General features: G+C 39.3%; 1 protein-coding gene across 3 annotated transcripts; it reads left to right on the top strand.

The window, feature by feature from the left end:
• Positions 1-599: 599 nt before the first annotated feature.
• Positions 600-25,845, top strand: LOC128979119 (mesoderm induction early response protein 3-like). Of its 3 annotated transcripts, none has more exons than XM_054397215.1 (12): positions 600-645; positions 2,856-3,001; positions 10,212-10,346; positions 11,759-11,879; positions 13,981-14,066; positions 14,267-14,339; positions 16,621-16,772; positions 17,194-17,275; positions 21,775-21,869; positions 24,820-24,947; positions 25,124-25,269; positions 25,391-25,845. In XM_054397215.1, exons 2-12 carry the CDS (start codon positions 2,903-2,905, stop codon positions 25,843-25,845), a joined length of 1,572 nt encoding a protein of 523 aa, XP_054253190.1. In that variant the 5' UTR covers positions 600-645; positions 2,856-2,902. The 3 variants fall into 3 exon arrangements, with proteins under 3 accessions (XP_054253190.1, XP_054253192.1, XP_054253191.1); XM_054397217.1 differs by having other exon boundaries at positions 621-645; positions 21,778-21,869; XM_054397216.1 differs by lacking the exon at positions 600-645 and adding an exon at positions 726-734 and having other exon boundaries at positions 2,843-3,001.
• The last annotated feature ends 1,827 nt before the right edge of the window (positions 25,846-27,672 follow it).

A 27,672-nucleotide genomic window follows, 5' to 3' on the forward strand; every position in this document is an offset into this window, starting at 1 on the left:
GTGAGATGGCTGGCGACGCGATCGGCAAGCGCTGAGGCAGTGGGAGTCTGCGCGACTAGGCCGCACGGCGGGCGTCACGCAGCGCGAGTGCTGGGTTCACAGTCTGCGGGTGGCCGACAAGCCGCGGGGAGGGACGTATCTACTGCAGTGGTCGCCGAGGGGCACGGGACGGCGGCAGCACCGCTGCAGCGCGAGCGATGGAGAAACGCTCGGCGGGAGGGAGGAGGAGCGAGCACTGGGCTAGGAGCGGTGAAAAGGTCCAGCTCCCTTTGCCGTTGCATGCCCTCTTAGTGTCCCGCTGGGGCCGGAGAAAGTGGGAGCGCCGGGTCGGGCGCGGTTGCTGGGGGGTGGTTTGCTAGGAGAAAAGGAGAGCCACCGATGGGGAGTGAACGAAAGAAGAGGGGGAGGGAGGAACGGGATGGAAGAAGATGAACGGGATGGAGGGACGAGCAGGGCGGGGGCCGGGGGCGAGGCCGGCGCGGAACGGTGGAAAGGGGGAGCAGCAGGGGAAGAGGGAAGCTCCAGGGGTGGAAGACTGGGGGTATGAAATAGAGACCTCCTACCTGCTGCTTAGCTTGAGGGAGCCCGCGTCTCACCTTGCTCTTTTTTTCTCCTCGCAGGCTTCCTTTGAGAGTTCGAGCCCAGGTTCGTCTTCGTCCACCTCCTGCTCCGGCACCTAGCCTGCTGCCTACACTCTGTTCTCTCTTTTCTTCTCCTTCTTGAAGTTACCCCTTGTTGCCTTGTAGCTTTCCTAACACTTCGTGTTCACGTAACTAACCTCCTGCCTGATTTTTAAGAAAAGTTTTGCACTGTGGAGTTCTTCCCTTAACTCCGGTTGCAGTTAGTAATTGGCTGCTTGGAATCCAAAATGAAAAGGTTTTGTAGCACTTTTAAGTCAGCATCTCAGTAAAGTTATGTAGCCTGGAGAGAGAGACCGTTTTTCTTGTTGCTGATAACTGCAGGCCTGTGTAAATTTTTGACTTCTTGATAATATCAGAAAACCTTTAAAATCATAACAATACGTAATTGTTAAGACTTTAACTACTGTTAGGGTGTTTTGGAATACTTTCCACAAGCAAATGTGAAGTATTTGGGGAATGCATTTGCTTCCATGTAACTGCTTTCAGCATTGACCGTTTTTAATCTTTTAAAACTACTTTTATTAAATTTATTGAGCTTGTATTATTTGAATACGGTTTCAAAGATTTAAAATGAGATTTTGAGTGTTCAGAGCTACTGAAGTGGGACTTCTTTAGATAAAGTCTGAGTGGAACAGAACTTCCACTTGAGTTACTCAAACAACATGAATTAGAACAGTGTGGTTAGAAGCAGTAATCTTGAGCATGTGTGTGTATAAATATATTTTTTTATATATATATTAAGGCAGTTGACAGTTCTTTAAAAGTCATAAAATCAGAATGCGATGGCCATCAGTAGAAAAATTCTGCATGTAATGTCATAATATCAGAATTGGGAGTTCTATGAAACCTTAATGTGAATAGCATTTTTGGCCCAAATGTTTCCCCGTGGTATGGTGTTATGAACTTTCACAGTATAGTCTTAAGCAAGCTAAATGGACAAAGTTTACCTGCATGTAAGGAATGGGCACGTAGCATATTTGCTGAAAAATTAGAATTAGATGCTTTAAGACTCAGAAGTGTTATTATATACAACTGTCTCCTTAAAGGTTAGAAGCAGTGCAGAGAGATACTGCTTTTTTCTTTTTTTTGAGGGGTTGGGTTTCTTTGGGGTTTTTTTGGGCTTTTTTTTTTTTTTGGTGTTGTGTTTTGTTTTGTTTTTCTTTTTAATTTAAGCAAAGCATTGAAAATTTGTAGCTGTTTCCTTCAAAATTTTTAAAAAACTTCTTATATGGAAATAATTTTTCATAAACCTTTTTTTCTGCTACTTGTGAGCCAAGAATTGCAACAGAACAATAGTATGTAAGAGCTAGAAGGGGGAAATCAGAAGTGAAAGAAATATCCTAATTTGTTTCTTTCCTCTATCCTGAAAGCCTTAAGAAAGTGAGCACTAAAGAACCAAACAACTCTGTATTTCAGTGATTTTCATTGTAAGAACACTGACTTTACAGTGCAGAATATTTTCGTCTTGAAAATTTGTCGAATCTAATAATAACCTTTCTGACAAAATTCACTTAAAATAACAGTACTTTTTTTAATGAGTTATGAGTATCTTCTTGAGTAATGAAAAAGTGTCTGTTGGACCACAGAGCCACCACAATGACTTGTTAATTAATGTGATCCATTAGAAGTATTTTGTTAGTTCCATTATATTTTCCTCTATGTTTCTTGAAACTGTGCTATGTTTGTTTGGTTTTTTTTAAGAACAAGTGCTAAGAATTAAATTAGATTTAATAAAAGATCTCATCTATGAGGCTAAACTAATCTGAAGCGAGTCTCGCTGATTATTTCATTATTACTAGGAAGATGATTCGCAACTGAAGCTGTTTACCAGTGAAAAACTATGCTAGTTGCCATATAAATCATATAAATGGAATTGGAGCCTATAAACAAGTGTCTTGCAGCATCTGAAAACTTGTGATGTGGACTTCAATCATGATTTCAAGGATGATTTGAACAATTTTTTAGTTTAGGATTTTACATTCTGAAACTGTTTCATTAGTTTAGATGCTTCACCCAAGCACTAGATAGAAAAAGAGAAAACTGCACCCATTTTCTTACTTAAAAGTATTGGAATTTGTCATATAGGAACTGACAGTTCCAGTTTTTCTGGATTTTATGTAAAAATTCATGCAACCTTATTTTTCTGTGATGTAATTTAATGTTGATATATATATATATAAAAGAAAAAGGACTCAAATGAGGATCTTTTGATAGTTGGCTCTTTATCATCTGAGGATCATGACTTTGACCCTTCTGCTGAAATGCTGGTACATGATTATGATGATGAGCAAACTCTTGAAGAAGAGGAAATGATGGAAGAAAACAAACATTTCAGCTCTGAAATTGAAGATTTAGAAAAGGTAAGAGTGATTTGCTTTCCTAAATGTCCATATATCTTGTACCTGTTTTAGTGAAAAGAACACTCAACCTATTCTTTGGCTTGTATTGTACTCTTAAAGGAATATAATTTTAGAAGACTGGAAAATATTTTTAATTCTTTGACTTGAATTGAGTAACTAAAAAAAAAATCTCCACAGATTGTTTTATTAATTGTGTTAGGATGCAAATAGGATGACATTTTAGTAAAATCATTTGATCAAAGCTGTTGGAAAAAAAGAAGTTTTTTGGGTTTTGTTTTTTTTTTTTTTAATTTCTGTATTGCTAGCTGTCTTTCTCCTATTACCTTCCGCACTGGTTTTGCCTGGGATAGAGTTAAATTTCTTCATAGTAGCTTGTATGTGGCTATGTTTTGAATTTGTGCTAAAAATGTTGGTAGCATAATGTTATAGTGCTTCCACAGTGCATCCACAGCATCAATTTTTAAAAATTATTATTTCATTTTGATTATTAAACTGGTTTTATCTTGACCCACAAGTTTATTTTTCACTTTTATCCTCTGTTTCTCCCCTCCATCCCACACCAGGTGGTGAGGAATGAAGCAAGCAGCTCTGTAGTGGTTAGTTGCTGTCAGGAGTTAAGACACAACAGTCCTTTTTGGTGTCTAATGTGGGGCCCAAAGGGTTTGAGATAACAGATTTGACCTGAGCATATTAGAAGGAATTTATATCTATTAATAGCTGCTGGTCATGATACTGATTTATCTGTTCTTGATTTTTATTTATCCTGATCTGCTCCTCTTTTTTTTCCTGTATGTTCTAAAGATTGGTGTTGGCTTTTGCAGTTTGCTGTGCTCTGTAGTGCTTAGTGATGGCCTGGGAGATTTATTATTAAAACACTGGCCTTGAATTTAATCTTGTATTTGGGCTCTGTACTGAAGCTGTTACTGTACTTTGGGTACCATCGCATGGAGACAATTATACTTCTGCCTCCGAGAAATTTTTTTGTGGTGTTTTCTCCCTTGTTGCAATAACTCTTCAGTGTCTTGAACATCCTTAGCTAGTCAAAATACTTCAATAGGTATTTCTTAGGAATATTGTTTTGGCTTTTTCTAAGGTAAACAAGCTATTTAAGAATATGACTCTGGCCCTGAGGCAGTGTGGTTATGGTTGGCAAAGCACAGGGGAAAATATTGGGCAGGTATCTAGAAAGCTTCTCATTTTCCATGGTCTGCAACTTCAATCCTAAACAAGTGCATAATCCTGATGAAGTGATAAAATGTTTAAAAACAAAATAATAAAAAAGTGCCCTAGCTATTCCAAAGAGGTGCAACTTATTGTACTGTGCTGGGGCCTGGCCTGTACCTACCAAATGCTGCTCAATACCATTCAGTATCCTGAACAAGAAGAGAGGGTCTGAATACATACTAACAGACATTATAGCTAAACCAGAGACCCAGCCCTCAACAGTCATCCCTGTAATTAAAAAGAAACAATGGCAGTGGAAGTCAACTCAGTAAGTGATGAAAGAAGTTTCTCGTAAGAGGGAGCAGGAGAGAGAAGAGGCAGCCTGTTCGGCAGCAGAGCAGCCATGAGAATGGGAGGAGGAAGGGACTGAAATAATAAATGAGACCCAAACCACCCTATCCCTAAGTGAGCTGTGAGATATGTGAGGAGATTTCAACCAGGTGAGCAAACTCTCAGTGGGTTACTCCAATGCTGGGATATTGGGGGCAAATAGTCAGGAATTTTTGGGTAAGGAAACCCAGCAGCTGGAATCCCTTGCTAGGGATAAGGCCATTGACAAAGGGATTGGAAAAGGGCAGGAGTTTTCAGTCATTGATGGTGACTCCTGCTGAGTGTGAAGGAGAGGTATCCCATCAAGGAAGATTTTGCAAATTCCCAAAGCAAAGGGACCAACATTGGTGGTGGAGGTGATCTATAATAACCTGTCTGATAACCAAGTATCCAAAGACCCAGATGAAATTCAGTGTATGCAGTCCATGTGGTGACAGTTGGTATGAAGTGCCAACACCCTGGCAATAGTGAGCTGGACAGACATGGAGGCACCAATATGGATGGATTGGCCAGAAAACGACAAGAGTATGAAGATAATCTCACTTCTTCCCTGCAGGGCCTGCATCTTGGCTGTGGAGAAACTGACCCAAAAAATTGTCCCAGCAATCTGAGAAGGATAGGCCTTCCTCACCCACTCAGCTATTAAGAGTCAGCCTTTTCCTGTTCAAAGGAGAGAGTATTGGTGGCACACACCACATGCAACCCTCATGTCCTCCCCCTTTGTAGCCAGGGGGAGGGCATGAGGAAGTGCGATAGTAAACTTACCTGGAGAGTAGAAGCTCAGGTACAAGAATTGCAAGAAAAAACAACAGTCAAAAGGCAACCATCCAGGAAAATTACTGCTCCAGTGTCTGTTGGGCAGAGTAGAAACGCTGATCATACTTTTGACCCTAATGAAGGGACTTCTGGTTTTCAGTTACAAAAATCAAGTAATGAAGACTGACCAAGAATAGGAGGGGCCTTGCCTTTGGCCAGGTGGAGGAAAGAGATAACTGGGTTTACTGAACTGTTGTGACCATGGTAACACAGCCCCACCATTTGCCATGAACTGATTCAATCTGCACTGAAACAAGGTGAAACTCCTGAATGCCTGCAGTATATTGATGACATCATTGATTGGGGCAACACAGCAGAGGAAGTGTTTGAGAAAAGGAGAAGAATAATCTAGATTCTTTTTGTTTTCCCATAAAGCAAAATAAGGTCAAAGGATCCACATAGGAGATCTTGCCTGGTATACTATCCACTGCCTGGAATACTATCTTGGGCCTCAGAAAGCAAGTTTCATGGCAACGTGGCGCCCTTGAAATAATGGAATCAGACAACAGGACTCACATTTGAAACAGCCTCACAGACACCTGGGTCAAGGAACATGTCATTGAGTGGGCGTATCACATCCACTATTATGCACTAGCCTCAAGAAAAATTGAACAATACAATGGACTGTTAAAAACTACAGTGAGAGCAATGGATGCTGGGACATCCAAGTACTGGAATACACATTTAGCAGAAGCCACTTGGCTAGTTAACACTAGAGGATCTGCCAGTTGACTTGGCCCTGCCCAACAAAACCCTTGTGCAATGTCGAAAGCGATAAGGTCTTTGTAGTACATATAAGGATCTGGTTGGGAAAACCTATCTGGATTATTCCTTCTTTGGGAACAGGCAAGACTATTCATGGGATTGTTTTTGCTCAAGGACATGGGTGTACTTGTAATGCAGAAGAATGATGGAGTCCAATGTGTACCTCAAGGTGATATAATACTGAATGAAAATAACCCATGTTTTAAGTTGTATGATGGCAGTATTACATGATGGTGTGCGTCACCAATGCTGTGGCTGCCATATATCAAAGGTATTATAGCAGGAACCTCTTGCTGCTAGCCAGGCAAGAGGTGTAATACAGTGTTAAACACTATGCCTTGGCCTAGAGAGACCATGAGTGGGGAATATAATGGATATACATTTAAGTTGTTGTAACCTATGATTTGAGTTGTGTATTATAGGAAGTACTGCAGCAGAAGCCACCTTAAACCAATGAAGAACGAGCCCCACAAGAAACAGTGCAAGTGCAGCAGTACCCTGACCTCAGCTGGCTTTGGCGCCCAGTAACTCCATGCAACACACCACCTCTCCTGTCCTTTTGGGAAACAGCCCTTAAAAACAAGGGGTCCAGGAATGTTGGACCTACTTCAAGAAAGAAATCTTGAAGGCACAGGAACAGGCTGTCCCGATGTGCTGAAAGATGAGCCAATGGGGAAAATGACCAGTCTGGATGGGCAAGGAACTTTTGAAGGAATTAAGGGAAAAAAAGAGGGTGTATCACCTTTGGAAAGAGGGGGAGGTAACTCAGGAAATGTTTAAGGTTGTTGCCAGCTCAAGTAGGAAAAAAATTGGAGAGGATAAAGCCCAGTTAGAATTTAAACTGGCCACTTCTGTGAAGGATAATAAGAAATATTTTTACAAATATATTAATAGCAAAAAGAGAGGCAGGGACAGCCTCCACTCTTTATTGGACGTGGAGGGGAATATAGTAACAAAAGATGAGGAAAAGGCAGAGGTACTTAACACCTTCTTTGCCTCAATTTCTGATAGTAAGACAGGTTGTCTTCAGGACAACTGGCCTCCTGAGCTGGTAGATGGGATCAGGGATCAGTATAGCCACCCCCCCCATAATCCAGGAGGAAGCAGTTAGAGGCCTGCTGAGCCACTTGGATCCTCACAAGTCTATGAGACCGGATGGGGTCCCTTCTAGGGTAACGAGGGAGCTGGCAGATGAACTTGCCAAGCTGCTTTCCATCATTTATCAACAGTCCTGGCTCACTGGTGAGGTCCCTGATGACTGGAAGCTGGCCAGTGTGATGCCCATCCACAAGAAGGGCCAGAAGGAGGAACTGGGAAATTACAGGCCTGTCAGCCTGACCTCAGTGCCAGGCAAGATTATGGAACAGATCGTCTTGAGTGTAATCACTCGACTCAGGCCCAGCCAGCATGGTTTTAGGAGGAGCAGCTCCTGCCTGACCAACCTGATCTCCTTTTATGACCAGGTGACCTGCCTGGTGGATGTGGGGAAGGCTGTGGATGTAGTCTATCTGGACATCAGCAAGGCCTTTGATACAATCTCCCATAGCAAACTCCTGGAAAAGCTGTTGGCCTACGGCTTGGACTGGTGCACTCTGTGCTGGGTTAAAAACTGGATGGAGGGCCAGGCCCAGAGAGTGGTGTTGAATGGTGCCACTTCCAGTTGGCAGCCAGTCATTAGTGGTGTCCCCCAGGGATCAGTGTTGTGCCCAATTGTGTTTATAATACCCTTATTGATGAGGGGATTGGATCCACCATTAGTAAGCTTGCAGATGTCACCAAGTTGGGAGCAAGTGTCAATCTGTTAGAGGGTAGGAGGGCTCTGCAGAGGGACCTTGACAGGCTGGATAGGTGGGCAGAATTCAACAGCATAAGATTTAAAAAGTCTGAGTGCCAGGTTCTACACTTTGGCCCCAACAACCCCATGCAGTGCTACAGGCTGGGGACAGAGTGGCTGGAGAGCAGCCAGGCAGAAAGGGACCTGGGGGTACTGGTTGACAGCTGGCTGAACATGAGCCAGCAGTGTGCCCAGGTGGCCAAGAAGGCCAATGGCATCCTGTCCTGTATCTGGAATACTGTGGCCAGCAGAACTTGGGAAGTCATTCTGCCCCTGTACTCAGCACTGGTTAGGCCACACCTTGAGTACTGTGTCCAGTTTTGGGCCCCTCAATTTAAGTGAAGGTGTTGAGTTGCTCAAATGTGTCCAGAGAAGGGCATCAAAGCTGGTGAGGGGTCTGGAGCACAAACCGCTATGAGGAGTGGCTGAGGGAGCTGGGGTTGTTTAGCCTGGAGAAGAGGAGGCTCAGGGGAGACCTTATTGCTCTTTACATCTACCTGAAAGGAGGTTGTAGCCAGATGGGGGTTGGTCACTTCTCCCAGGCAACCAAGTGACAGAATCAGAGGACACAGTCACAAGCTGCACCAGGGGAGGTTTAGGCTGGATATTAGGAAAAAATTCTTTACAGAAAGACTGATTGGCCATTGCAATGGGCTGCCCAGGGAGTTGGTAGAATCACCACTGTCCCTGGAAGTGTTTAAAAAAAGACTGGATGTGGCACTTAGTGCCATGGTTTAGTTGATTAGATAGTGTTGGGTAATAGGTTGGACTTGATGATCTCAGAGTTCCTTTCCAACCTAGTTAATTCTGTGATTCTGTGTGAGAGTGACCACTGTAGCAGATAAAGACCAAAGTTGTAGACTGTGATGGTTGTGCTTTTCTGTTGATTGTATATATTTGTGAATGTTGTGAATTTTGTATATTTGTACATATTCATTGCATTTCATTGTAGATTTTAGACTCTGCTTGTAAATACAGCTTTTCATTTGCTTCCAGACTGAGCTAGCCTGGTTATTGTCGGTGGGGGGGGGAATTTCAGCTCACACCGACACATAGACGAAATTAACTCAATGAACATTTTATATCTGTTTATGGACGCTTTACAGACATTTTACAGGGGGAAGGGGTGGTTAATAAGGAATAAAGATTGGACAATGTACTAATTTTGGCTGGGATGAAGTTAAATTTCTTTATTGTAGCTTGTATGGGCCTATGTTTTTGATTTGTGCTAAAAACAGCGTTGGTAACACACTGATGGTTTAGCTGTTGCTGAACAGTGCTTACATTGAGTCAAGGCCTTTTCTGCTTCTCACAGTACCCTGCCAGCAAGTAGATTGAAGGTGCACAAGAATTTGGGAGGGGATACAGTTGGGACAGCTGACCCTAACTGACCAAAGGGATATTCCATACCATATGTCATGCTCAGCAATAAAAGCTGGGGGGCAGGTTGGTAGGGGGGGCTGCTGCTTGGGGACTGGTCCAGGCATCAAACAGTTGGTGGTGAGCAGTTGTTTTCATTTGCATCGCTTGTCTGTCTTTTGGGTTATGTTCCTCTCTCTGAGTTTTTTGTGTTTCCTCTTCTTTTCATTACAATTAATGTAATGAAAAATCTTTTTCATAATTAAATAGTCTTTATTTCAGCTCACAAGTTGTTCTCCCTTTTACCTTTCCAATTTTTCCTTCCATCCCAATGGGGGAGGAATGAGCAAGTGGCTGTGTGGTGCTTATTTGCTGGCTGGAGTTAAACAACATCTCAATAGGCATAAAATATATTGTGTGGAAGACGGATAGGAGGGATAAAAATTTGCTGTATTAGTTTTGTGACGTTTTGCATGCTTGCAGCTGTACCTATATTGGACTAAAGTCTTCTAGTTTTTTCTGCGTTTCTTTCTTGAAGGGGAGTTGTTAGTGTTTCTAGTGTATCTTCTGTCTTGAAGAAATATAGGCAAACCATATTTTACAGTATGAATCAGATAAGGAGCAAACTTTTAATAATTGCTCTTTAGTTTCATCCAGTAACTTATTTGCTTCAATAGTGTGATGGGACTTTATTATATGTTAAGATATATGTCTATGAATATGGTGCCTGAAAATATTTTAGATCTTTAATCAAGATTCTTGCTTTCAATGAAGGTTTTTTTGTTCAGTTTTTAAGTTTCAAAATATAACATCCTTTTAGGCCTGAACTGTTTAGAAGTATTTGGCAATATGTTGAAATGCTTGTAAATCTTCTTGTATTAGGAAGGAAACATGCCATTGGAAGATTTATTGGCATTCTATGGCTACGAATCTGCAATTCCAGTTATCGCTGGTTCTAGTGTGGATAGCTCTCCAAGTGAACTTGCAGATGAACTTCCAGATATGACTCTAGATAAAGTAAGTCAGAAATATTTTCCCCCTGTATTACAGTTTGAAATCAGAAATCCAGGTGACCTTAAACTATATTTGACTATCTCTTGATGTTGTCCTTTGTCAATTTCAATATACAATTAAGAGTTACTGTATTGGTGGTGAACTCATTTGTGTTAGGTTAACAGTTGGACTTGATTTTTAAAGGTCTTTTACAACCTAAATGATTCTGAGTTTCTGTTCTGAATTTATTGGTTTTCAAGGATATTGAGGATATAAATCTAATTATAATTATCACACTTACACATGTATAGCAGCTTTAGTTGCACTACGTTACTAGAAATGAGAAATGAATAAGTTAATGATTCTTCTAAAACACATCTGGAGAACTGTAAATAGATTTTTCTTTTTAATAGAAGTAGGATTTTTCTGAGAAGATCTGTATTTTATTTTAACATATGCAATGTCTCCACAAATAATAATTTTGGCTTCCAACATACATGTCATGTGTCAAACCTTTGTGAAACTTGAAAATGTACTCCTTAATGCTTTGGAATATTCATTTCGAATGCATTGAATTTGGAAATGTCTCAAGTTTGGGGGGCATGAGATTGTTTTGTGTACAATGACTATATGTGTTGCCGCTTTGAATATAAAAAATGTGAAACCTCAATTTTTGTGATTCACAGGCTAATTTTAAATTCTGAGACTTAAATCTGAGTTTTGGCTATAAAGTATATGCAGCTAGTAGTTTGCATTATAAAGTATGTAGGTAGTAAGTATCTATCTTTTCTTTCTGTAAGTATGATGAACTGAAACTCCACAGAAAATTGGGTATAATGATGCCTCTGCACATCTGAACCTCATTAGGAGTCGTGATTGTGTTGAGGCTACAGAAATATGTAGTTGGCTTGTTGTCTAATACAGTTCTTTCCCTAATCTATACAGATGGATTCAAACATGTCTGGGAAGATAATGGGGTTGTCTGTTATCTCTAGCTCTTTTCAGAGTCTACAAAAATTCCTGATGCTTTTGTTTTTGTTGGGTTTTGTTGGTTGGTTGGTTTTTTTTTTTTTCACCATAATTTAAGGGATACAAGCCTGATAAAGCTGTAGTATATCTGTGATGTAAAGAATGTCCGAATTCTGAAGGATTCCACTGGCACTTTTCATTGGAAGCAGTTGGAGGAACATCTGAGAATTGATGCTTGCAGAGGTTGCTACTTGCGTATTTATTTTAATTTTAATAGAAGACAAGGGAAATGAACACCTGTCTTCAACTCTGAAATGAATGGTTATATTTGTTCTGATATTTAGGAGGAACGAACTAGCTAACATGATAAATTAACTAATGAGACTTACAATTTGAATCTAAATGCTCACTAATCTATACTTAATAGTCTGGGGGGTTATTTTTTAATTTTTATTTTAATGATACAGGAGGAAATAGCTAAAGACCTCTTGTCAGGTGATGACGAAGAAACACAGTCTTCTGCTGATGACTTGACACCATCGGTCACTTCACATGAGGCTACTGACTTCTTTCCTCGGCCATTAAGATGTAGGAAACCTAATTTTATGATAATACTCAAAATGTCTTAGCATTATATATAGCTTCCTAGTTTAAAATATCGAAATCGCAGAATAGTGCTGACCAGGAATTGAGAAACAGTGCTTTGCAGGATGTTGTATGTGAATGTTGTCTTAGGTATTATTGATTACCTAAAAGACCTATATTTAGTAAGTACTGTACTCCAAGAACAAGTGCAATTTTTCCATAAATACAGTAACTTTTCATAATTAATAGTTAATGTGTTGAGGAGCACTTTGTGATTTATTTTTTTTTTTTTGTTAGTGAATGACATGGATATGTAACCCATTATTTTAATATTTCTCTATTAATTTTTGCTGCTGCTTTTAAGTCAGTGTCTCCTCCATTCAGCCTGTGGATGTGAACTGGGATGTGGTTTCTTTGTGATTATTTCCCTTCACACATTCAACAGTTTTCCAAAGGACTCCATGAGCCAAAGTGATTTTATATGAGATGGGGCCTATGAACCTATGACCACCAAAATGTCACTACCCATGGAGCTATTGTGGGAAAGATCCAAGAACCAGTGGTTCAGATATCCAGCATGGACAAGATATTCCTCATTGCTCCATCTCTAGTACACCAGTGACCAAATGAACTGCAATAGGCTATGTGGAAGATTTTTATCACAGTTTTAATTTGGCAAGTATCTTGAGCTGTTCCTGGAGGATTTCGTCCCTCTAGAGAAGGGAAATGATAAAGAGGATGTTCTATCTCGGTCATCAGCAATTGTAGCTCTTTGCATGCTACTGATTGTGTAATGCAAGACATGCATTGAGAGAGAAATACAAAGTTCTTAAATTATAATACCCTTTTTTAGTTAAGGAAAACTCCAACCTTGCTGACATTTGAACTTGTGAACTGTTAATGAATATGACAGTGTGGCAGCTATATGGAAAAAATTACTAGCCCCTCATCTTACTCAGGATTAAGAAACAGTCATCTTTGCTTTTAGCTACCATGATTTTCTATCAGAATGCTACTCTTTCTGTTAAAAATTGGTTAGGTGTTTTAAAATAAAGTATCTACCATTTCAGGGAGGGAAATGTCAATTTCTTGTGCTGTTCAGTTTCATCTTTTCTGATCCATTTCTCTAAGATAACATTCAATTTTAAGATAAATATGTCTAACAGGCTATTTTATTAAATTTGTATTACTTGGGGAAAATTGCATATTATTATCCAGGCATATTGTTTTTTTCATGCATTCATGTTAGCTTCTTGCCTACTTCTAACAGTAGGAGGTAGGCTGGTGATTGTAGTAATGATTAGAGAAGCCTTAGTCCATACAGCCTTCAATGTTGTCTCTGATATTGATGATTCTATTTAGTTGTGATGAAGCTAAAATTGCAACCCTATTTATGGGCATGTTGTTACTGAAAACAGTACAAAATAGTAGATACCATTCTGCTGAGGATCAAATAAACAATAGAATTACTTCAGAAACCAGTATCACAGCATTCTAGATTCTAAAATTTTAGTTATTCTGTGGAGTACTGTATTTTAATAATTTGAAGTGCTCTGCTGTATTTCTTCTGGGGGGGAGGAAAAGAGGAATAAGCAGTCTTTTGCTGTCTTTTGCTTATTCTGTTTTGTATATATCTACTATATCTTCATTCTGTGCTGAGGCAGCCTTGTTTAAATGAATGTTTTGAATTCCCATTAAAACTTACGATGAAAAGCTTTAGTAGGTAATAAAGACTTGCCTTCATCTTTACTTTCTTTGTGATTAACCTAGAGCTAAGTCATAGCCCTGGATGTTTTCTGTTTTTCCTCATACCTTTTCTATAAAGTATAAGCTATTACTGAAGAAAATTGCTGAAGAAAAATTATCTTATTTCCTTTTGAGTGTTACATAGTAGTTTTATCATCACAGCAACTGAGACAATATTTCAATTCTGTAATATATAAGTACCTATACTAGGGTTTGATAGAAATGTACATCAACAGACTCATGATGAATGTCTCCCAGAATAAAAACAGGGACTTCTTTCAAAAGTAAAAGATATCATGTAGTTGTGTTTGAACTGAAAATTCTTACTAGCTAAAACCAAACATCTTTGTGTTTGAAGCAAACACTACGTGTGATGGGGATAAGGAATCAGATAGTGAAGATGTAGAGGCAGACAATGATAATTCATCTGAAGATTTGAGAAAGGTAATAACTATATCTTTTAAAAAAAAGTTAAGTATGCTTTGCTATTAAGGAAAGCGCATTAAGATTTATAGTACATATCTCAAATAGTACCTTAATTCTGAAATTCTCTGTAAAATGCCATGTTAATGGAATTTGTAACGCTTCCTTGCACAAAATATTCAGTTAATGCCTTACTCTTGTGATTTTTGTTACATCTTCAGGAAATAATGGTTGGTTCACAGTATCAGGCTGAAATTCCACCATACCTTGGCAGATACAGTGATAATGAAAAGGGTAAGTTCTTCTGACTGTTTTACTTTTTATCTTATGTTTATACATAACAGTTGATGGAAAAATGTTATTTAGATTTATAAGATAAATTCAAAGGCTTAGTTAGTTTTGGATACCTTAAAACCAAACCAAACTGAAAAAACACCCTAGTTAACTGAAGTAACACAACTGCATAGTTCTGTCTCAGAAGTGTAGTTCTACAACTTCAAGAGGACCTCGGAAGGTGGATTACGCTGTTAATTTGGAAGTGTCTAGTAATCTTAGGAGGCAACAAATTGGGTCAAGAAGGAAGTATTTTCATCAGATTATCATAACTGGAATACAAGCATGCAAATTAGTTTACATTGAAGATCTTCAAAACAGTATCTTTCTTTGATTTTTTTTTTTTTTTTTTTTGGCAAGCACAACAGTGCGGGTTACACTGAACAAAGCAATCATCTAATTTTAAAATACCATCGCATGAGTAGATGACTTAAGTCCTCATACACACTGTCTTTGGAAAGTTTTAAGTATGTTGTTATTTCTGTGTAAATTTGGGTTAAAAACTGCAACTGTGCTAGAGTAGAAAAATAACTTAGAATTTTATTTGGTATCTTTAGGAACTTTCACTATGAGAAAAATATAGCACATAGCTGTGGAATTCAGAAAGCAAATATTGAAAGAAATTTGCTCATGCATGGAGCAGCTGTGAAATTAAGGAACCATTTGGTGGATATGTTAAATAAAGGGCAATCTGTTTTTGCTTCTGTAAGTTACTTGCATTCAAACTGATTTCCTATGAAATGTTACATTCTAGTGAAGTATATCAAGTCTTCTTACCATTACCAACTGCTTTTTGAAGAATGATCCTTTACAATAAAGAAGAATGTTTAGTATGGATGGAGCTGGAAGCATTAGCAAGGGAACGTTTCTTGTGTTGCTTAAGAGACCTAGGGAATTTTCCTGTTTTCTGAGATTCAAGCATGGTGCTTACCAACTGTAAGCAATGCAGGAGTAAGAACCAGATTTTTCTGGATAGTCTCTTTATTATTTACACTTCTTAACTGAGAACTACAGAAGGACCAATAAACAGAGGATGATTAGGAAGGCATTAATCTGACAACTTTCTCTGGAATGAACTGGTGCTAGAGAGAACCAGTGAGACCTGAGGACTCCAGCAAGAAGTGTTGGATTGTCTTGGTTGATAATGGAGGTTGAAGCTGAGCATCAGCAGTGCTCGCAGAGGTTGGACCTGACTTTACAGGTAGAAGATTCTGTGAAGGCCTATTCTGTACTCCCTGAAGAGCTTGTGATGGCAAAGGGGGGGGGGGGGGGCAGGCTTATATTTCTGTTGCGTAGTTCCAGCTACTGAAATCGAGCTAGAAGGCAGTTCTGCTCTTCTATAAACCTTGCGCTTGTAACACATCTGTTTAAGAGCTTTCCATGTTCTTAAGCAATGACAGAACTTTCAAAGATGATGTAATTTTATTCTTCACCTTAGTTTAATATTCTTTCCTACCGTTTTATGAGAAATTTGAGAATCGACTTCATCTCTTCTACTGTAACTGCCATTATGCTTGTGTGTGTTTTGAATTTAGTAACTCTAATTTTGTATTGTCAAGAGAGTACATAAAGCATTATGTGTAATGTTAGTCACATCTATTGCTCAGAGTAAAGGATTTATAGCTTAATCTAGAATAAGTCACCTAAGAGATCCATACACAATTTTAGTATATTATGAAGGAGGACTATAGACCCAGATTGGTTGTCAAGTATTGAACATGCACATTGTTAACAGCATTTGATTGTTAATGAATGGAAAAAGAAATTATCACATTAAGACCTAGATTTCCATTCTACTAAGTTTTGGCAAATTTTAGTTGAAAATTACCACCTTTTCAATTTTTTTTTTTTACTATGTAATATTTGAAATATTAAAGTAATATCGTACACTCTATTACTGTAACTGTAGCTTATTTATTGAAAATAGCAGAATAAAACTGAGTGGTTTTGATAGGTGAAGATGATGACTATATATGCATAATTTGACTAGAATCTGTCAGTAAGATGTCTCAAGAGTCCAATGCCTTATCTCATCCTTATGGGACCAGAATATCTTTGCCACACCATGCTGCAGCATCTCTCAGCTGAGGCTTTATCCCCAAAAGTGAGCTTCAATTTAAAAGTGGCATAATAGTGCTTGATTTGATTACTTCTGTATTCCTGCTTGTCTTTGTGAAAGAACTTTTTATGTTATAGCCTTAAAAATGTCACACCTGGCATTAATGGATTTCTGGTTTGACAGCCTATGAAAATGAAGACCATTTACTTTGGAAACCTGATGTGATCTCAGAAAGTAAAGTTAAAGAATACCTTTTTGAAACCTCCTTAAGAACAGGAAACAAAAACATGATTGGCAGGATTCCTGGAGGACTACATACACGGGACAATGAACAAGTGCGTTTTATATCTCGTTCCGTTTGTGACACATTACTCCTTAATATGTGTTCTCTTTCTCTGCCTTGTATTATGAAGGCAGCAATATTAATTTTTTTTATTAATTGGATGTTAGTGGGATCAGGATCTTATTTGCCATTTCAAACACATGCTTAAAATTATGAGTATTTGAATGCTGGCTGTGTTGTGATGTTTGATTGCCATGCTGTTGACAAATCCATCTTTTCTAAGAATTGCATATAATGTTTTACATTTGCTTAATTACACCTCGGACGGTTTTGCTTCTGGTTATTTTTAAATTTTCATCCTATATAAAGATAAATCCTTGAAAAAAAGGGATGTTTCCTGAAAGGCGTTTCAGAAGTTTAGATGGGATATTTGCAAACTTTGACTCTTTCTAAAGACTTCTTCTATTTTATAGGCTCTATATGAACTTCTCAAAAGTAGCCATAATATTAAAGAAGCATTTGAAAGATACTGCTCAAATGGAAAGGCATCTCAAGGTAAGAGAGAGTACCTGCTTTTTAAGAAATATGTGTTTGTAGGAGGAAAAAAAATGAGCACATCCCTTTTCACAAGGTCTTTAGCACATATTGTGGCTAAGTTGACTTGGCCAGATGGAAACTTCTGTCAGAAATTTCCAACTTGTATGAAGATTGCAGAATCAGCTTTTACACATTTTCTTCCCTTCTTTCCTCCATTGCTATTTTAAAAATGGCACAGACTGAGGAGAAGGATGGGGGGAGTCATGATTTTGCTCCCTGAAGCCAATTCTCACCCATATTATAATTGACCATATGATCTGAAAAAGGTACTGTAATCTGATGGCATTTATACCAGAATCAGGAGAACATAGCTGACTATATAAGTGAGCCCCATTCTTTATCACTGCCAATGTTGTGCTATGTCAACCCTGAAATAGTTCTACTGTGTAGTCTATATGTCTCTGGTAGTGTGGAGAGATTTACTTGAGTTTGCAATGGAAAATGAGCTTGCATCTTGTATGTCCCTAACATTATTACTCCCTTAAACAAAAATCAGAGGATGTAATTTAGCAAAGACAGTTCTTTGTCCTGTATTTTAATGTGTTGCATAAAGTAGAAATGGACTATGAACCCTGGTATAAGTTGGTGTTCTGGCAGGTATTACCTACTCAGAACTGGATTCAAAGGGAATTTGAGTGTTAGGTGCTATGAAAGCTAAGTATCTAAGGTAAAGCTGAAAGGAATGATAAGGAAGCAGTGCTTCAGAAAGCTCTTGTACAAGAAGAGATTGTGTAGAACTAAGCAATAAGGAAGTATCAGTTGCAGGGCTGTATTTTAAACCCCACACCTCTCTAGGATTTAGGTTCTTCTTTTGAGATTGAAAAATACCTCTGCCCATTTGGGGATCTGAACCCCAAATTCTGTCCTAAGGACTAGTACTTCCCCCCCTTCCCCAAGTCAGATGTGATTTATACCCTCATTAAAAGTGGTAAAGGATGATAATAGCATATGGTTACGTTAAGAGAAGTGCTATGATCTACTCTACCCACTGAAGTTCACTGCTATTCTCAATGAGAGTTAAAAATTCTCATCTCCTGAGGTAATTTCTTAACAGTGAGAACTCTGTAGTAAGGAGTGCAAAATCTGGGAGCAGAAAGATTCTGCTTTCAGAAATGTTTAGAAATGTGTGTGTTGGTTGGTTTGTTCTGTTTTGGGTTTATGGGTTTTTTTTGTGGGGGTGGGGGGGTTTGTTTTGTTGGTTTTGTCCATCTGTTCCCCCCATTGGCTTTTAATGACAGCTGAACAGATCACCATTCTGAATGTAAGATGCCTGAAATACACCCCTCTTTTATTATAGAGAGATACAAAGCCATAATCAATATAAGGAAACAACGATATTTGAGGCAAAACTGACCTATTCAAATAGTTTGAGCTACTTTATTTAAAAACTTCTATTCTTTTTTACTGATTTTATTTATTTTAGTTTTACAAATTAAAACAGTTTTATTTTAGAGGATGTTCTTTTGCTTTATTTTTTTTTTCTTTTCAATAGCCACTGTTATTTGTATCTGATGCAAGAAGAAATACTTAGAAAAATCTCACTGATCAGAGCATTCCAACAAGTAGAAAATTGAGAAAGGGAGTCAGGAGACCCACATGGTTAAGTAGGGAACCGCTGAGCAAACTCAAGTGGAAGAAGAGAGTCCACAGATCATGGAAAGAGGGGCTGGCCAATTGGAGGGAGCATAAGACTGTTGTCAGAGGATGTAGAGAGGCAACTAGGAAAGTGAAGGCCTCCTTGGAATTCAACCTTGCTGTAGAGACAGTGCAGGCCCACTGCTGAATGAGGTGGATGTCTTGGTGACAGAGGATACAAAGAAGGTGGAGTTAGTAAATCCCTTCTTTGTCTTCATCTGTACTGCTGGAAACTGTCCTCAGGAGCCCCAGACCCCTGAGGCACCAGAGGAAGACAAGACAACGGAGGAGTTTTCCTTGGTTGATGAGGACTGGGTTAAGGAACGGTTAAGTAGTCTGGACATCAATAAATCCATTGGTCCTGATGGCATGCACCTGCAGGTGCTGAGGCAGCTGGTGGAGGTCATTGCCAGACCACTCTCCACCATCTTTGGTAAGTAATGGTGGACAGGAGAGGTGCCTGGGGACTGGAGGAAGGCAAATGTCACCCCAATCTTCAAAAAGGGTAAGAAGGAGGACCCGGGAACTATAGACCGGTCAGCCTCACCTCCATCCCTGGAAAGGTAATGGAGCAACTTATCCACAGTGCTATCCTTAGGAATATCAAGGACAAGAGGGTCATTAGGAGCAGTCAACATGGTTTTACCAAGGGGAAGTCATGTTTGACCAACCTGATAGCCTTTTATGAGGACATAACCAGGTGGATTGATGATGGTAGAGCAGTGGATGTGGTTTATCTTGATTTCAGTAAAGCATTTGACACTGTCTCCCACAGCATCCTTGCAGCTAAACTGAGGAAGTATGGTCTGGATGATCAGAGAGAGAGGTGGATTGTGAACTGCTGTGGCGAAGGCTGTCTATGCCCAGAATTAGAAAAATATTATTATTAATTTTTAATGAATCATAATTAATATCCATAACCTATTCATCACAACTGGTTGAAGGAAAGAAATCAGAGTTGTGGTCAATGGGACAGAGTCTAGTTGGAGGCCTTTATCTAATGGAGTCCCTCAGGGGTCAGTACTGGGACCAGTACTGTTCAATATATTCATCAACAACCTGGATGAGGGACCAGAGTGCACTGTCAATAAGTTTGCTGTGACACCAAACTGGGTGGAGTGGCTGATACACCTGTAGGTTGTGCTGCCATTCGGCAAGACTTAGGCTGGAGAGTTGGGCAGGGAGAAATTTAATGATGTTCAACAAGGGCAAGTGTAGAGTCTTGCACCTGGGAAAGAGCAACCCCATGTATCAGTATAGGTTGGGGACTGACCTGCTGGAGAGCAGTGAAGGAGAAAAGGACCTGGGGGTCCTAGTGGATGGAAGGTTGACCATGAGCCAGCAATGTGCTCTTGTGGCCAAAAAGGCCAATGCCATTCTGGGGTGTATTAAAAGGGGTGTGGCTAGTAGGTCGAGAGAGGTTCTCCTCCCCCTCTACTCTGCCCTGGTGAGGCCGCGTCTGGAGTATTGTGTATTCCGGGCCCCTTGGTTCAGGAAGAACAGGGAACTGCTTGAAAGAGTCCAGAGCAGAGACACAAAAATGACTAGGTGAGTGGAACATCTGCTTTATAAGGAGAGACTGAGGGAGCTGGGTCTCTTCAGTTTGGAGAAATGGAGACTAAGGGGTGACTTCATTAATGTTTATAAATATGTAAAGGGTGAATGCTAAGAAGATACAGTTAAGCTCTTCTTGGTGATGCCCAATGACAGGACAAGGGGCAATGGGTGGAAGTTGAGGCGTAGGAAGTTCCATGTAAACATGAGGAAAATTTTTTCACTCTGAGAGTGATGGAACACTGGAACAGGCTGCCCATGGGGGTTGTGGAGTCCCCCTCTCTGGAGATATTCAAAACCAGCATGGATGTGTTCCTGTGTGATCTGGTATGGGTGATTCTGCTCTGGCAGGGGGGTTGGACTTATATGATCTTTCGAGGTTCCTTCCAATCCCTAACATTTTGTCATCTGAGTGCTGTTATCAAATCTTGATTTGCTTGATGACAAGCTTCTTAAGAAATAATAAATCAAGTCTTTTTAATGTCCTTGTCTTCTTGGATAAAAGAGTTCAGATATCAGACTCATAAAAGTGTCTTTATAAGTAAGAATATTAGATTTCAGGTAGAATGTCTATATAGTAAAGAACATGGATATTAGGAAAAAATTCTTTATTGAAAGAGTGATCAGGCGTTGGAATATGCTGTCCAGAGATGTGGTGGAGTCACCGTCCCTGGTGGTGTTCCCCAAAATATGTAGACATGCCACTTTGTGACATGGTGTAATGGCCATGGTGCTGTTAGGATGACAGTTGGACTTGATGATCTTAGAGGTCTTTTCCATGTAAACAATTCTGTGGTTCTGTGGGTCTAAATAACTGAACAGTTGGGGGTTTTAGAGTGGTTGTATATTCATCCATTAATAACACAAACCTTTTATTCTCTGTAAAAGGTTACAGATTCACAGGTTGCATCAGGTTGGAAGGGACCCTCAAAGATCATCTTGTCTAACCCCCTGCAGTGAGCAGGGACACCTCCAACTAGATCAGGCTGCCTGGGGCCACATCAAGTCTGATCTTGAATGTCTCCAGGGAGGGGCTTCAACCACATCCCTGGGCAACCTGTTCCAGTATTTCACCACTCTTATTCTTCCTTATGTCCAACCTAAATCTACCCTGCTCCAGTTTAAAACCATTGCCCCTTGCCCTATTGCTATAAGCCCTTCTAAGCAGTCCTTCCTCAGCCTTCCTGTATGTCCCTTCAGATACTGAAATGTAGTTATAGATTAGTGAGTGAAAATAAGTTTATCATGCTACTTTTGCAATTGTCTAGAAGAGATGACACCATGGACAGAAGAAGAATGCAGAAGCTTTGAACATGCACTTATGATATATGGAAAAGACTTTCATCTTATACAGAAAAACAAGGTTAGTATTTTACAGTTAAATGGAAGAATTGGTAGGTTATACAATGCTGAAAAATTTTAAAAGCAGTACATTTTGCAGAAGTCATGCAGAAAAGTGAAATAGGAACCAACATTAAAATCAGCTTGACGTTTCTGTGCTAACTTTACCTCCAATGTCATTGGGAAAGCTAGATGTTGCAAGATGAGTCTCTGAAATTGATTTATGCTGAAATTACTTCTGTTTATGCATTTATAGTGTAATTGTCTGCCTCTCCTATAAGTATAGTATTTTGATACGAAGGTTGTGGGAGGGGAAAATGCATCTGAATTATTTTTGTCAACAGCAAGGTGTAATTCTATAGAAACAGGCTTAGCTCTTTCTGTTTTCAGAAAATGTAGTCATCCATCAGTACTTTGGTTTCTGGCCAACAAAGAAGTTCTAATCTTGATCTGGATTGCTTCTGATTGACTCCTCCATGCTTGAACAATAGGAATTGGATTATATATACACTTTTTTTTTTAAATCAAATGTGTATATCGTATGGTACAGTTGACAATATGTCTGTTTCCAAAATTTCTGTGTATCTCTTGTATGTTTTGAAACCACCTTTAGGTTTTATAGTGATTTTTGGCTGGGGGATAAAGCAAATTTTTTTCACAGTGGCTAGTATGGGGTTATGTTTTTGATTTACGCTGGAAATGGTGTTGATAACAAAGGGATGTTTTAGTTACTGCTGAGCAATGTTTACACGGAATCAAGGTCTTTTTTGCTTCCCATACCACCCCACCAGTGAGTAGGTTGGAGGTGCACAGGAAGTTGGGAGAGGACACAGCTAGGACAGCTGCCCCCAACTGACTGTCACAACACAGTTATCTCATACCAACTCTGGTCAGCAGGGTGTGTGTGTGGGGGGTCGTGTTAAGGTTCAAATAATTCCCTTGGAGTAAATAAAGGCGAAATGACACCAAACGGATGATGAACTGGGTTTACTAGATTGGACCAGAGCAGAGGGAAGATGGGAAGGAAAAGCAGTGATAAAAATACGTATCAAAGAGAAGGGATATCACCATTTCCCTGGCTTGAAAATCATGGCATTGTCACAGGAGCAGTTCCAAGTTTCTTGGCAGCAGGAGCGCACACACTGTGAGGAGCCGCAGCAGGACAGCAGGGCTGTGCCACGTGGCTTTTCTCCGGGACACAGGCGGCAGTGGGAACACAGCAATGCGGGGCTGGCGGTACAGGCTGCCTGCCACGAAGCCCTCTAGGCAGGCAGGCAGCAGTGGGAACGGAGAGGCGCGGGCATGTGCAGAGTAGGTGGAGCAGTGGCGGCAGGAGCAGAGCGGCGCAGCTTCCTCTGGCTCCCTGCTCCCCCATGCTTCCCCGGAAGTCCCCATTTTCCCCTCAATCCCCTGTGTGGCAGGCATGGAGGAGGGCGATGCCCCCACAGCTGTGCAGAGTGCCGTGTGCACACCTGCCCTTCAGTAGTGCTGTTTGAGAACCATAGTACTTGGGGTCTCACACTGACCAAAGGGAAGGGAAGTTGTAGCCAGGAGGGGGTTGGTCTCTTCTCCCAGGCAACCAGCACCAGAACAAGAGGGCACAGTCTCAAGCTGCACCAGGGGAAGTTTAGGCTTCAGGTGAGGAGAAAGTTCTTCATGGAGAGAGTTGTTAGCCGTTGGAATGTGCTGCCCAGGGAGGTGGTGGAGTCACCATCCCCGGAGGTGTTCGAGAGGGGATTGTATGTGGCACTTGGTGACATGGTTTAGTAGTCATGAGGTCTTGGGTGACAGGTTGGACTTTGATGATCCTTGAGGTCTTTTCCCAACCTTATTGATTCAGTGATTCTGTGATATTACATAACGTATGATGTCATGCTCAGCAATAAGTCTGGGGAGGGGTGAAATTTGACAGGGGCTTCCATTGCTTGGGGACTGGCTGAGCATTGCTTGGTGGTGAGCAGTTGTTTTCATTTGCATCGTTTGTCTGTTGGGTTTTATTTTCCCATCTCTTTTAAAAAAATATTTCTTTTGTTTTAAATTAAACTGTCTTTACCTCAAGCCATGAGTTTTACCCTTCGAATTCTTACCCTTCTATCCTACAGAGGGGGGAGTGAGTAAACAGCAGTATGATGCTTAGTTGCTGGCCACAATTTTTTTTTCTTTATGAAACTGATGGCTTTGTGTTTCAGGTAAACTTTATAGGGTTGTGGTTGCTGTTCAACAGTCAGATAGTCCTACTCAACACTTGACTTAACCTGCCGTAATGATAAATATTTGGGTGGTTCAAATTTTAAATGGATCTTACAATAAACAATAATTCACTAGAGATGAAAAGTAATAATTTAAAAAAAAAAAAAGCTTTCAACATGAGTTGATCGATGTGTTACTATGGACCAGAATTTGAAGTACCCAATATCTTTCTGCTTCACTTCTCTTATGTCATTGATTGCTTTAGATCTTTTCATCTTGAGTCTATCTTATAATTGTAAAATTTGTTATATAGGTTATGAACTGAAATGCTTCAGATGTAGATAGTTTCAATCTAGTTTAAAAACAAACAGAAAACCCCCAAACCCAAACAAAGCAATAACTGCCCCCAAACAAAGCCAAAACAAAATATATTACAATCTCAAAGGTCTCTTCCAACCTCAACAGTTCTATGATCATCTAGTCCAATTGCCTAACTGCTTCAGGGCTGACCAAAAGTTAAAGCTTATTTAGGGCATTGCCCAAATGCCTCTTAAACACTGACAGGCTTGGGGCATTGACCACTTCTAGAAAACCTGTTCTGGTGTTTAACCACCCTTTTGGTAAAGAAATTTGAAACTGTAGATATCTTTTCAAGTCTCCTGATTTAATTGGTTTGTTCCAGATACTAGAACAGTATAATGAGCAACATTGCAGGAATATGGGTACTGGGAAGATGACAAAACATAATTCATTGCATTAATCTTGTCAATCCTTCTTTTAAGGTAAGAACCAGAACAGTTGCTGAGTGTGTGGCTTTCTATTACATGTGGAAAAAGTCAGAACGTTATGATTACTTTGCTCAGCAAACAAGATTTGGAAAGAAGAGATATAACCATCATCCAGGAGTTACGTAAGTAAAATGTTCTTGGAATGTTTTCTGTTGCCAATTGTAAATGTAGATTACTTTTTTTCCCTGTCATTGCAGTGTAATGCTGTAGTGCTATGGCATTGGAAATAAAAACCATCATAATTTTTAGACCTTGTTTTCCTGTTAAATAGTCCATTATGAATGCCATATTCTTTAAGGGACTACATGGATCGTTTGGTAGATGAAGCGGAAGCCCTTGGTGGAACAGCACGTTCTTCAGCCTTAACATCTAACACTCGAACAGAAACCATTCCTGATCAACAGCTAAGCATTCTGAACTCTATCACTGCCAATGAGTTGACGGGTAAATCAAGAGAAAAAAAATAAATACACCCCCCCCACAAAAAACAGTCCCAAATTCCTTTTTGTTTTAACTACATAAACAACTATTTCACTTACAATTTTGTGTTCATCTTTTTTTCCAGCATTGACAAACAGTGTAGCTACAGTCTGCCACAGTTCAGATGTGAACTGCCTGGATGATGCCTTTCCTCCTATGGACAATTTACCCCGAGCACCAGTTAATCATGTGCCTATTGGAACAGGAGAATTGCTTAACTTGCCTAGCAATGGTGAAAGCGATTGTTTTAATTTATTTGAGACTGGCTTTTATCATTCAGAGCTAAACCAAATGAACATGTGTAGTGAGGAGACAGAAAGACCTGCAAAGAGATTGAAAATGGGAATTGCTGTCCCAGAATCCTTCATGAATGACGTCTCTGTAAATAACCTTGGTGTGGACTTTGAGAACCACACACACCATATTACCAGTGCCAAAATGGCTGTTTCAGTGGCTGACTTCAGCAATTTATCTGCAACTGAGACAAATGGTTTTATCAACACCCATGCTCTTCAACATAGTGCTCTTCACTCAGAATGACTATGGAAAACTAAGCAAACAGTGGGTACTTTATGCAGTAGTAGTAAACTTGATGGAAACTATCAGGTTTGCTTAGTCTTTCACTGGAAGTTTGAACATTGACATCAATGATGTCTTTTTATGTATAGAACTATATCTTGATTTATCAAGAGTAATTTCTTTTTCTAGTCCATAAATTTGGAAATGTTCATCAGAGTTTGGGATTAGGAGAACTCTGTGGTGCAGCTTTAAACTATGCTTCAATTTTTAAATTTTATTTTATTTTAAAGCCTGTAGACAGGCCACTCTTTCAAAACCAGTGCCAAGTGATGAACTGATTGGAGTGGCAGTCTAGTTTAAGTTACTTTTGCTGTAACAGATGCAGTGTAATAATGTTTACAGGTACTGATCCTGATCCCTGCTCAATGTAGCATTTTATTTTATTATAAAGGCAGGGATGGGTTTCTTTAACTTAAACTGCACAAATGTACAAGGATGTTTTTTAAACAGAACATTCTCTTATGTTATATTAAACTAGAGCACTTCATTTTGCCTAACAGCAAGTTCATTTTGGTGGAAGCTACCACAAGGGGCTTAACATGAATCAAGTATGAAGACCTACATTTGGATGCTATTGCAAAATTATAGGCCATAGCTACCTTACACAAAAGTAATTATGCTGCCAGAGGTATCTGTGTACTTTAAATTTACCGTTTTAAACATGTGTTTTAAATTATTGTATTCAGATGGATTTGGTCCACAACTTAAAAGATTAATGCACCCCTGTAACTTCATTTTCCAAAGGCAACTGACATAAAGCTACAGTCTACACAGCTTAGGATTTACCACTAAACAGTCAGTCTATGATTTGGAAGATACCTTAAATTGTTTGGAGCACTGCAATTCAAAGTATTATAATTTTGAGGGACTATCTATGCTAATATAGAAGAAGTAGAAACTTCAAGTATCTATTTGAAATATTTTCTTCAATTTGAATTGCATTTCTTTGTTTTGGCAAGTCATTGGCTCAAAAATGACACTTCGCTACTTTGGTCAAATAGGAAAGGATGAGTAAAAATGTTTCCCATAAAATCAACTATTTAACTCTGGTAAACTTTTATTTTGAATATTGGATGCAATTTAGCCATCCATGAAGTTTGCCCTCACAGATTGTTTGTTTTAATTCTTTTGTGAGAATATTACTTGGGTAGGATTAATCCTTTCCTTTATTCCTTTTTTACTGTTCGTATTACAAATTTAATTACAACTAACTTGTTTTCATTATTGAAGTGATTGTTATTGATATTAGTGATTTCAATATTTGAAAGAGAAGAGAGTATTTACGAATACCATGAACTGCATTAACATCCTGACTTTTGAATGCAGGGTATAGAGTTTTATTTACAGTATTGTAATGAAGATTGTTTTGAAGCTTTATGCAATAGCACATTTGTCATATTAAAACAAATTAGTTTAGCACGGTGGACAGAAGAGATAATTTTGTATTCAGTTCTTAACTTATAAATCTGAAATATTTAATTCTAGTAAGTACACAATAAATAATGGGTAGCTGTGGCCTTGTGTTGTATTCTGACACTTTTAGTGAAGTTGTCAGCTTCTTGTTGCTCTGTTTTGTGCTGAATTGTATATCTTGTTTGTTTGCTTTATTAATCAACACATTTTATGTAATTTTGTAAAATACTGGCCATAATTCTTCATTGTTATACGTTCAAGTTTGAGTTTACAGTGAGTGGCTGGTCTGTATAAAAATAATACAATGATGACCGAATGTTTATACCAGTTGCACTTAAATGAGCATACCCATTCTTATTAGCTGATGCAGTAATA

Source organism: Indicator indicator, chromosome W, assembly GCF_027791375.1.
Source record: "Indicator indicator isolate 239-I01 chromosome W, UM_Iind_1.1, whole genome shotgun sequence".
Classification (NCBI taxonomy): domain Eukaryota; kingdom Metazoa; phylum Chordata; class Aves; order Piciformes; family Indicatoridae; genus Indicator; species Indicator indicator.

Bases quoted from the DNA above. Each gene is read 5' to 3' on its own strand.
- LOC128979119 (XM_054397215.1), top strand. From the start codon at position 2,903: ATGCTGGTACATGATTATGATGATGAGCAAACTCTTGAAGAAGAGGAA. The intron at 10,347-11,758 runs GTAAGTCAGAAA...TTAATGATACAG, and splicing joins CAGATATGACTCTAGATAAA to GAGGAAATAGCTAAAGACCT. The intron at 16,773-17,193 runs GTGCGTTTTATA...TCTATTTTATAG, and splicing joins ATACACGGGACAATGAACAA to GCTCTATATGAACTTCTCAA.